Genomic DNA, 12,700 nt, shown 5'->3' on the forward strand with positions numbered 1-12,700 from the left:
AACATAGTTATATATAAAATCTTTCCATTGTGTCGTATGCGTAAAATGTTCAACCGATGTGTGCTACCAACGCTCACGTATGCGTGTGAAACATGGTTTCTAAATGTAAGAGAAATTCAATAATTACTATACTACGCAACGTAGTATGGAAAGGTGCATGTTAGGTATAAAAGATCACAAAAGAGACCAATGTGTAAGGAAGCATGTAAAAGTATGCTATACAATAGAGGTTGCTAAGCAGATGAAATGGCAATGGACTGGATATATGCCATCATAATATACTGGTACTCAAGGATACATAGGGGGAGCCTAAAACCTGCTGGATATATGAACTCATAAAGTTCAGTTGATGTATGTGGCAGCGAATAACTAGGAACCGAGAAGAGTGGAATGAGCTAGCTTTAGCTATGCTCTGCATCTACAGCATCTATGGACCACAGATTTTTAATTAATTCTTAACAAAAATGCACATTGAGCTGATAATAACAGTGATAAGAGATGACATGACAGTTTGTAAATATGATAATGTCATTAAAATATTATCTCAAATGAATCTAATTTATTATTTGACAGTACAATGGATATGATAAAAAATTGGTAAACAGCCTCTTGTGTATAAATGAAAATAGGTAATTAATTGGTTGGTGGTTTAGGGTTCTTTGGGTTGGGGACAGTCCTGTCGATGAAACGAATAGTGACATCTTGGATGGCCATGTTGGGCTGAAGGAAGTCACGGAGAGTTCCATACTCTCCTCTGGGAGGCCTGTCGAACGGGTATCCCATGGAGCGCCTGTCCGGGTATAGTTTGTCGCGGATGCCGCAGAATGTGGACGCATCAGAGCACGGTATTCCATCGATGTTCTGGTTCACCTGTTTATCGGAAAATAGATTGATTTATTGACAGAACAGACAGTTGACTGCAATAGATTCTGCGGAGTGCACTATTTGTGCTCTGTATTAAAAGATAAATATTATTTTATTGTTTTATGTTGACTTTATAATGCGATAAAGGTTAGTGGAAATACGATATCAGCTATCATATAAAATGAATCGTCAGACGAAGGCTTCTCTATATAGGATTGAATTATAATTGTTCACATTTTAGGTAAGCTCATTGATTCAGCAGAACATATTATGTTAATGTAGATATTGGCAATATATTTAGATGAACGATTACAAATATTTCATCCAAATAATAAAGTTAAAACTATGTTAATAAATATCAGTAGATTATCATTTTAAATTAACGGATTTTTTTATAAATGAATATTAGGTCCATGCTCTGTGTCAAAATAGGCGTAGAAAAAACAATATATTATATGAATTTGCCAGACCGGGATTCGAACCTGAGAACAACCGCCATGTTTCAATTCCTATCTTCTGTATTATAACATATTAATTTTGCGATTTCTACCACAAACAGTAGCGAAGGGTGGAAGTAGGCTGTTAAGATCTGCCGTAAATAGTGCACACTAAACTTTGTCAGTCATACATATTTGTTTTCAATAAGACTAACATTTTCCGACGGTGTTGGTTAGTTTCTAAAATTCAATTAAACCCTGCAAAAACCAATCCATAATAAATAATTGTCAAAAATTTCTCGCCTATTTATAAAATATCTAAAATTATGCAATTAAATCATACATAACTTTGAATATTATATAGATAGAATAATATTTTTTATCTATTATATTTTTGTTCAGACAGGGTTTAATGAATTTTAAAAAAATTAACCAACAATATGTGTAATAATATTATGTATTCTTAATCAAACGAAAAAGTGTAGACAATTTTGTCTGGTTTGGTTCAGACAGGGTTTAATTGATTTTTATAAACTAACCAACACCATTTGTAAATCGTAGCTTAGTTCAATAAAAACAAATACGTATGACTAAGATATTTATAGCAGATATTAACAGCCTACCCCCACCCTTCGCTACTGATACCAAATATCTACCTTGCCAAAGATATTCTGTCTTTCATCAACATCATTGAAAAAAAATGTTATATTGCTTACGCTATCCATGTCATAGTTGGAGACCATGACGAAGAGCTCGTAGGGGGCTCCTGCGCCGGTGCCCTTGGGGATGAGCATATGCTGTGGCCAGCCGCAGCCGCAGAAGTTGAAGTTCTGCGAGGCCTGTGATTCGTCCCGGGGGTCGGCTTGTAGGTTGCGGAACGTCCTCTCGAATGGGATGGTCACCGATGAGTCCACTGAACGCCGCTCGATGTTGTTTTGCCCGGCGCGCACTGAAATTATTACAGTCACAGATTAACAATGTGATATAATGGTAATTGTTGAGTGTGGCTAATATAAGTCTCTTACGATAGCCAGTGACGTCCCGTGGGGGTAGGCAGATTGAGCATCGCTTGGGGGCGGCAAATCGAGGAGAATCATTAGGTATATTATATAGAAATCGTTACCTAAACTTAGTACCTAATAACGAAAATATCCTTCGATTAAAAAAATCAGCTAACTGATTGGAAACAAAATAAAAACTAAAAGGTTTAACAGGACTGTATTTTTTTTTTCGGTTTCGCGATGTCTAGTTTACTTCTGTTGTCGTTGGACGTCACGCCTTGATGACCAGCAATGACACGTAGAGATTTGCGAATTATATTTGAATTATAAGGTAGGTACTAGGGATTCCAATCCCAGGATCCCGAGCTATTTTCGATACCTATGAATCCCGGGATTGATAAACATAATCCCGGGAGTTCGGGATTGATTTTTTTATCAATTTTTATTGAAAATAAAATAAAAGCGAAAATATAACAGAAAAAATACTTTTAATAAAAAATAACTACATTAGAAATAAACTGAGTTTGAATGAAGTTTGATTTATACCCATGTGTAGGTTGCCGATTCATTTTACTTTTTCACATAAATTATTAAAAATGGAAAGATTGGAAAAAAACAATGCTTCGCACTTTTAACAAAGTAATTCCACCATGATATCATGAGTTTTACGGCAGTTTCATATTTGGCTGACTAATTAGATTTATGAAGCGGAAAGGCCATAAGTACGCCATGATTATTTGCTTTACTATTTTAAATCTCGCTAATCCATTCATTAAGTCTTTACTATCAGAAACAGCAATCTCCTATTAAATTCACATTATTATTTATATTACAGTATTATTTACTCCGTTAAACTTATGTATTTCCAAGATTGAACGTATACGATATTAACAATAAATGTCTTAAATAGTATAAATTATACTAGATTTATTTTTGACCGATTTTATCAATGTTATTTGTAAATATAAAAATTTTGTATTAACAATGGAAAAAATGCCAATTGTCAAATTGTAATCCTGAAATCCCGGGATCAGAATTTTGGCTCGGGATTGGATTCCCTAGTAGGTACATAGGTACATACCTAGCTCGCGTGTTTTGAAAGTTGTCAGGTGTATTTTTAAATGTATTTGAAACCGTGGACTCACAATATTGATTATTGAAGTAGAGATGGCATTTAAATTTGATTTAGTGGTAAGTATATATATTGTTAGTAATGTATCCATACAACACATTTCGTACATATCGTGGTCATGTAAGGATGATAAAAAATACTGCATAAAAATGGGGCGGCAATTTAGCGCTGCCTAGCGGCGGCATTTTGTCTAGGGACGTCACTGACGATAGCACATTTCTGGACTTAAAACAATATAAAATATTTTTTTCATCGTTTCAAAATGAAATTTCCATTTCACTTTTACTGCTTTTACTTCTACTTTAAAAGAAATGGCAATGGCACTCAGCTCAAACAGGTGAAAAACTACATCTATCTGGGACAAAAAGTGCCTATAGATGGATGTATATTTGATGAAATTGTTCGCAGAGTAAAGCTAGGCTGGAGTGCTTTTGACCGCCTGAATAATGTCTTCAAACGTGACCTTCCACTGTGCCTAAAGCGCATAGTGTTTAAAGCCTCAATTACATTGAGCTACTTTATGAGCTGTTTGTTGGCGAATTTATAATCTGCCTGTAAAGTCGCCCAGTGTAATCATCGAACATGTTAGCATGGCACTTTACAGGCAGATTATAAATTCGCCAACACACAGCTCGTAAAGAAGCTCAATGTAATTGAGGCTTAACCAGTGTGTGCTTCCCGTAATCACATATGCGTGTGAAACATGGACCCTAAGTAAAAGTGAGATCGAAAAAAACAGGGCAGAACAGTACGGAGAGGACAGACTCCTTGGAATGGAGAGAGGGCAATCTTTCTTGATATCAATTTCACTGAACATAACAAACTGGACTCAACATTTTTTACTAAACTTCTAAATGCACAACTATGGTACAGTTTGGTTATGAGGAATGCAGCGGAAAACACAGTTTGAAAATACCCGATATACTGGATTATTTGTTAGTTTGGGTTAGTTCCGGTTAGGTTAGGTTGGGTTAGGTTAGGTTAAACTAACAAATAATACAGTATATTGGCTATTTTCAAAATGTGTTTGCCGCTGTATTCCTCATAACCGAACTGTACCAAAATATATCTTTATAAATTGTAAAATGTCAAATTTAACTTTAAATTAGTATTCAATACCATAAAATACATGTCTAAACTCAAAATGTAATTATAATAAATTGATTTTTGAGGTTCCTGGATAAAATTTAAAACAGCGCAATATCCTAAAAATGATCCATATATGATATGCGTAGTTATCATGCCAAAGTTCATATTTTTAGCTATGCTGCTGGACTATATATAGGTACATTTTCATGTCTTCAATAATCTCACACGTTACTCTGTGATCTTCAAAGTACCTACCCCATAGCATTACACTTATGATGTCTATCGTGCGGTATGCCTATTAAATTTGACAGTACCCTTTCGGTTGACATAGGAACCGTTATGTCAATATTATTTAATTTTTGTGGTGAAATTTTATTATTTTTTTAAATCAATAGAATTGTATGGATATGAATCATTTTCTGTGATCAGGTAGGTATCGACTTGAACACACTTACTGTTTTAATTAATTCATTATTTACATACTGTATTTTATGGCGTATTGGCCAAAAACTGTAATGCCAAGATATTTCACGAACTATAATAATATAAAATACAGTTGTATTTAAAATTCTAATGGATTTAGTTTTATACTATTCCATTTGAGTCATTTTTGGCGACCCGGGTTTCGCCTTTCGGCATCTTCAGACACTGTGCACACTCACCAAAGGGCAAATAAACACTGATCACGAATACTATTAACTCTAACTTAAATAAGACATCAATACAATAAAGTAGGTAAAAACTCCAATACCTATCTATCAAGTCAAGGGTCACAATAAAAAATAACAAACAAACACTCGATAAGCATATTATAATAATCGTCAAAACCTTATAATAGATCATTAGTACTTATAAACAATAAAAATAATATCCTCAAGAGGTGTAAAATCGTCAATTCTAGGAACAATGGTAACGTATTGGAAATTATTATTTTTTTACAGGATTTTGAAAGGCCAATAAGGCACAGTCTTATGATATTAAAACATTAAAATATCAACAAGTTGGGCTTACGTTGGGTAGTGAATCTGTCCATCTCAACAAACATAGATCTCTGGTCAGCCAGCTGCCAGGGCAGGCCACGCTCGTCCAACTTTGGTGCCAAGAAGATGCGTACAGTTCCCATCTTCGCTTGACCTGCATTGTTCACCACAATTCTGCAGAATAGAAAAAAAATATATAAATACATTGTACACGATCTTCTCTGTGCATAGGTATGTCATGGTTAAAGAGCTACGTTTCCATCCAGCCGTTATTCGTGAACGCTCTGAAGAATTATTTGGTAAAGCCTTCTTTTTTACTGCTCTGAAGACAGGAGTAAGTCAGAAGAAGGATGAATGCGTTTGATGAGAAATTTTGTTCTTCGCGACTCGAATGCCTTAATAAATCAGATCAAATCTCTAAAAATTTAAGTAACTACTTGTGACCACTTCGAATGGTGTGCTTTGTTTCTTTTCAATTTCAATTTATTTTTTAACATATTGTGGACATTACAAATTATAAGTTTAAGACGTTCACAACATGACATGAAACATTATTATAAAGAAAAAAGTAATAAAAATGATAAAAATTAAAATATAATAAGAGAACATACCTAATATAAACATACCAAAGCAGTGAAAATACAATTATACATATATAGAAGTTCAAAGAAGTACACCGAGTTTGCTAAGGAGATCCTATTTTAAGAATTTATACCACCTAAACTCAACCTCACGCAAATGGAATATATCAACACCCGAAGCAATTTCGTTGAACATAGTTATCGCCCTCCCAAGTTGGCATTACCAGTGGCAGGTTGGTTCTGCACCTTGGGAGAATAAATAACTGATGGTCTCTATTTCTAAAATAATTATCAGGGACACACAAGTCAACACAGAGTTCTCATTTATACCTCGTATAAGTCGAAATAAATACATAGCTAATCTAAATTGCAGACTGCAGTATGTAATCATACATAAAAGAAAGTCAGTTGGATAATGCCACGGATAGTATCCATACAACCTCAAGTAAAAGGAGTCTCAAGAATTTCTTCTGAACCCTCTCCACCATAAGGCCATACTTAAACTGATGCGGTGCCCAAAAAATAGACCCACTCTCGAGCCTGTTTCAAACTAAAGAATTAAACAAAAGTTTTAATACCGTAACATCCGAAAAGACCCGGGAAGTACGCATGACGAAGCCCAACATCTTAAGCACCTTGTTACAAATGATAACCAGTCCCCGCTAGACTATGTGTTAGCCAGGCAAAGGATCCCTGAGATTATTACAAAATGTGGCAAGGGCTTCGCAAAACAAAAGGTTGGAATCACTGATCTAGTGAATATCGAAAGAATTTATACAATTTTATGGTATATCACATTACTTACTTGTAAGTGAAGTCCGTGTGGTTAAGATGGGTAAATCGCACGAGAACCGGACCACGTTGCGAGAAGTCGAGTCCCTTGGAGAGGTCTACATCACTCTGCATCCAGAATGTGGATAGTTGATTGACTGATTTTCCTGCTGTCACTTGGACAGATCTGATGGTCACATTGGGATTGGTGAGCTGGAACATTATGAAAATGCCATCAATCATGGTGACATATTTTTTATTTATTTAATATTTATATAAGTATATATTATTTTTTATTATTAAGTAATCCTTTTTAGGTATACTTGAGCAATTTCAAGTTGATTGTTCCATTAAATCGCTTCCAATATTCAAAAGAACAACAGAAAGTCTATGATAATTTAAAAAAAAATGTCAAATATTGAGCTTTGTGCAGTAATTTAATTCCTCACAAAACAGGGATAACGTGTGGAAACCATCCAAAATGAAATGGAATTGGTTTATGGCACTCTTTGTTGTGGTAAAACCATGGTTTACAAATAATAATCACGTTTATTTAAACAAGGTAGAGAGTCATTAGAAGATATGACCGTTGTGGAAGGCCAAGTGACATCACTACACAATATGAAATGGTATTAAAAATTGAAGATGTCCTTATGGAAAATGGTCGGCTAAAGCTAACCGAAATCGCAGAAAGGTTTAATCTATCCAAAACAATAATTTTCAGAATTATTCACGAAAATCTTGGGATGTAAAAGGTAAGCGCAAGATGGGTACCACGAATGCTTATGCTACATCGAAAAAGTTGCCGTGTGGAATGTTCTAAGCAGTTTTTAAAGCAGTCTGGCATCAATCAAGAGAAACTTATCAACAAAATTGTTGCAGGAGATGAAACGTCAAAGAGTCAAAACAGGAGTCCATGCAGTGGCATAAAAAGGGTGGTTCAGCCCCCAAGAAGTTCAAGGTCGTACCACCGGCTGGAAGGTGATGGCAACAGTGTTTTTGGTTTCACAAGGAATCCTGTTAATAGATTATAAACCAAAAGGTAACAACATCACAGGACAGTAGTTACTACGCTAATATGAATCTATTAAAATAAACAGGAGGGGCAAATTAACAAAAGGCGTGTTCTTACTTCATGACAACGCACCTGTTCACAAGGCTCAAATTGCAATGGCTTCTATGAGAAAATGCGGCTTCCAGGAATTGCCTCACCCACCTTACAGTCCTGATCTGGCATCTAGTGATTATACTTGTTTCCAAATTTGAAGAAAGACTTACGTGGAAAACATTATGATGATGATGAGTCCCTACGGGTAGCCGTAAACGAGCATTTTGAAGGCAAATCGGAAAATATTTTTTTAGAAAAATTAATCGATAGATCTAAGAAGTGTATTCATGTCCGAGGAGATTATATTAAAAAATAAAAATATACAACAAACGGGGCTCGAAATGGACCGGAGCGACGTTCCGGTTCATGAAATCGGTAAAATTATCGCTCCATCTCGTGTAAAAAAATATTTTGACCATCTGAGTCATATAATAGAAAATCTAACACACTTATTTTTATAAAGTACACATACAATTTGATAATTATGTAAATATCTTCAGACAGTGCGTCGCTATAGGATTTGTTTCCCGAATAGACCAAATGTCAATTTTTCAGGAGACGAAAAACAAATTTCATTGTCGTATATTGAAATATCAGTAGATGTATCAATCATTCTTTCTACACTGTATGATTGCAACATTATCTAAGAATAGATTCCAAGAATAATATACTGGTATAAATCAGTAAATGCACATAAAATGCGTTTTATTTACAAGTACTCGTTGTGGATATTCGGGAAATTTTTAGCGCTCTCTCAGAATAATGGATATTCGGGACAAAACATGGACGTTCGGGACTTAAGACCGTAGTGTGTTGCTGCACGGCCCACGGATTACTGAGTGGTCAAAAAGTACGCACCTCAAATGTTATATTTATTTACACGATAATTGTTAATGATTACTTTTACTATTTAAATATCTAATGATCGTAATAACCCAAGTTCGTAGGTAATAATAACATGCGGCATTCGCTTTTTTCGGTTTTTTTCGTAATAAGTAATAAAATAGTTTTTAATAATCTTTTTTTTTATTCAACGAATAATTCACAAGATTTAAGAATGTACCACTCTAATTATTGAACATACATAATTTTGAAAATCATTTCTGAGAAAATATATTGTAACCAATAGAAAAAATCTTTTTGAAGAAAGTAAGACACCCGGCAGGAATCGTCCTGCATCTCTTGAGTTTACGACCCAGTCCACGAATTATCCACTATGCTACGAGGTGACATACTTATGACGACAAACTTTAACTATTGGCCTTTTAATACCTGCTCATCAGTATTCTTCAAAATCAAGCGACTATCGGCGATCGGTTTTTGTTTATTAAATACAAGTAGGTATCTACTACTTCAATTACTAACCGACGTCACGGATTTCTCCAATATTTTATGATGGTACTTACTCGTACTTGCTAACAATTTTATATTAATACTTTTTCCAAAAAAAAAAAAATCTATGTATATATATCTGTATATTATTATATCTATATATTTATATAATTAACAATTAAACTTATTACAAACCACCAAATAAATATTATATATTTACTATTGGAATGACAACACAAAATAATAGCATCTATAAATTAATTACCATTGGCTGCTAATATTAGGTAGGTACCAATATCCTAAGTATATAAAATTCACCAAATAAATAGTTACTAACATACATATTAAATTAAATTAACTATCAGCGCATTCAAAAATAAATAATAGCATCGCCTTTATTTTCATAGAAATGCCTAGATTAAAAGTAAAATAAAGACAAACAATGTTTGATTAATAATAATTTGAAATAATAATTATTTTTTACGTCATAGTAGTTGCCGGGTCATACTGTAGAATTCATATAACCGTTGGGATTTTGTGTCATTTATCAAAACAAAATGCAGTTATTTAGGTTAAAATCAGCGCTTGAAATGGAAAAGTTTACGAACCGGAGCGCTCGACAAATTTTCTGAAGATATTTACATAGTTATCAAATCGTATGTGTATTTTATAAAAGTAAGTGTGTCAGATATTCTATTTTATGGCCTATCTAGCTCAGATGATCAACATATTTTTTCCACGAGACGGAGCGATAATTTTACAAATTTCACGAGCCGGAACGGCGCTCCGGTGCGTTCCGTTCCATTTCGAGCCCTGGTTAAAATACTCACTTCCAAAACTTTACTATAAGTTCAGGGCGAACTGGTGATGTATCAGTTATAAATGATCTCTTCAAATTTGATGAATTCACTATTAAAACAATAGTAACTTTAAAAACAATATCAATAAGACGAAATTTGAAAGAGCACTCCGGACGGCCGAAAAATATGAAAGTGGGCGTGATTGTTTTAGAGCTGGACAGCGTGAATGTGGGAGCGAGATGCACGGCGTCAGCGCGGTTTGATTGGCTAAAAGTCATATTCGGGAAATAAAAACTCAGCCGAGATTTATTTCGACCAAAATTAACTTGGATATTCAGGTACGAATAGTTGGACATTCGGGAGAACAGCACGGAGTAATTGCAACTTAACATGGCGTATTCGGGTTTTTCAAAAAAATATCTCTGTTCCTAGATAAAAATATATTGTTTTTATAAATGATTTCGGTAGAGTTCGATAAAAGAAATTGAACTGCATTAAAATGTCGATTTCGACAAAAATGGATATTCGGGAAACAAATCCTATAGCGACGAGTGGTCAAGCGCTCCGGTGCGTAAACTTTTCCATGTCGAACGCTGAAGACATATAAATGAAGCGCAGTTTCAAAAGCCCCTAAAACGATTTTAGGTACGAGGGTGGGTCAATAAGTCCTTAGAAAAGCCGACAGGTGGCGCGACTAGTACTGTAAGCGGTCTGTTTTCATACAGCGGCACTACCGATTCAGTATGCTGCGAAGTTTCAATCAGATTGGTCGGGTTGTTGTGTGTTTCTCGTACATTTAAAAAAAAAAATTGCTTGTGGAAAATGGAAAAATGGAAAATGGAGAAAATTGAGTTTAGAGCTGTTATTAAACATTTTAATATAAAAGGGTTAACAGCAAAGGAAATAAAAAATGAGTTGGATTTAGTTCACGGCATATCTGCTCCTTCACTTGCAACTATTTATAACTGGTTAAATGAATTTAAACGTGGTCGTACATCAACAAAGGATGAACCACGCTCAGGACGTCCTGTAGAGGTGACTACACCAGAAATGATCAATAAAATCCACGATATGGTGTTAAGTGACCGAAGATTAAAGTTTAGTGAGATAATTGAGGTTACAGGGATCTCAAAAGGTAGCGTCATTTCTATTTTACATGACAAATTGGGCATGAAAAAAAATTCTGCAAGATGGGTGCCGCGTTTGCTCACAGTCGACAATAAACGCAATAGGGTGGTGGCCTCTAAAGCCCTGTTGTCGCTCATGCAACGCAATCCGGATGAATTTTTTCGTCGCTTTGTGACTGTAGATGAAACATGGATACACCACTATACTCCCGAGACGAAAGAACAGTCAAAGCAGTGGATTGCGAAAGGCGAACCATGTCCAAAGAAGGCGAAAACCGTAAAATCAGCTGGTAAGGTTATGGCTACTGTATTTTGGGATGCACGTGGAAAAATTTTCGTTGACTATTTGGAAAAAGGAAAAACAATAACAGGGGATTATTATGCATCTTTATTGGACCAGCTAAAAAACAAAATTGAAGAAAAACGGCCTCATTTAAACAGGAAAAAATCCTCTTTCATCAGGACAATGCCCGTGTTCACACATGTTTACGATCAATGGCTAAAATTGAAGAATTGAAGTTCGAATTGGTCGACCACCCACCGTATTCGCCAGATTTAGCCCCCAGTGACTTTTTCCTTTTCCCAAACTTAAAAAAATGGCTAAGTGGACAACGTTTTTTTTCAAATGAAGAAGTCGTCGATCGGACAAATGCTTATTTTGAGGACCTTCCGAAAACTTATTTTTCTGACGGTTTAAAAAAAATTGAGAAACGTCTAACCAAGTGTATTGAGCTCCAAGGAGATTATGTTGAGAAATAAAAAAAAAATACAAAAATAAAAACTGTTTTAATGCTTTTTTCTAAGGAATTATTGACCCACCCTCGTAGTTCTGAGATAAATGAGAAAAACTCAAATCTATTAAATCTGTGAACTTTATGTATTTATTTTTTAATTCGTTACTTGCATTCTAAAGAGTGTTTTGGCTTTCCATTTTAGGGATATTTGAAAAGCACACCCAACTATTTTAGCGGGTTTTGAAATTTACCCTAATTTTTGATCATATATATTGACGGTTTTTTACGATTATTTAAGTTCAATTTTTGGCCATCATTTAGGTAACAAAAATATATATCTAACACAAAAATTTACAAAAACCGTTTTAGGGGGATTTGATACTAGGCGCATCATATATTATATTCTTTTCTTTCTGTCCCATTCTGCGAACTTATGGCACCTATCTCGTATAGGTACCTACCTACCCAGGAGAGAATTCCTTGACACTTGTACTTTGTGTGACTTGTGGAGAATTAGAAAATGGATTTATAAATCGGTCCTGCCGATAAAACACTTGCAACACTACCTTAACAGCGCCTGTACACGTGCGTGGGTTTACTGGCGGCAATTGGCAATAGTGCTTATTTTAAACTATCATGACAATGACTGTTTACACGTAAAAGTGTAATTACAAGAACAATTCATTCTTTAAGAGTGAGTGAGACGGGATGTTGTCATTTTATGGTACTATTTTGTATTATTTG

The 12,700-nt window shown here is 34.8% G+C and overlaps 1 protein-coding gene across 1 annotated transcript in view; it reads right to left on the reverse strand.

Moving 5' to 3' along the window:
- Window positions 1–633: 633 nt before the first annotated feature.
- Window positions 634–12,700, reverse strand: part of LOC147069709 (phenoloxidase subunit 2-like) — a 91,862-nt gene continuing 79,795 nt past the window's right edge. The window contains exons 9-12 of the mRNA XM_085950677.1: window positions 6,890–7,068; window positions 5,535–5,677; window positions 2,018–2,250; window positions 634–870 (exon numbers count right to left, since the gene is read on the reverse strand). Of these exons, the coding sequence (XP_085806803.1) occupies window positions 634–870; window positions 2,018–2,250; window positions 5,535–5,677; window positions 6,890–7,068 (792 nt within the window). The remainder of the gene's footprint in view (window positions 871–2,017; window positions 2,251–5,534; window positions 5,678–6,889; window positions 7,069–12,700) is intronic.

This window comes from Rhyacophila brunnea, unplaced genomic scaffold (genome assembly GCF_057557595.1).
Source record: "Rhyacophila brunnea isolate RB1 unplaced genomic scaffold, BYU_Rbru_1.0 scaffold_23, whole genome shotgun sequence".
Classification (NCBI taxonomy): domain Eukaryota; kingdom Metazoa; phylum Arthropoda; class Insecta; order Trichoptera; family Rhyacophilidae; genus Rhyacophila; species Rhyacophila brunnea.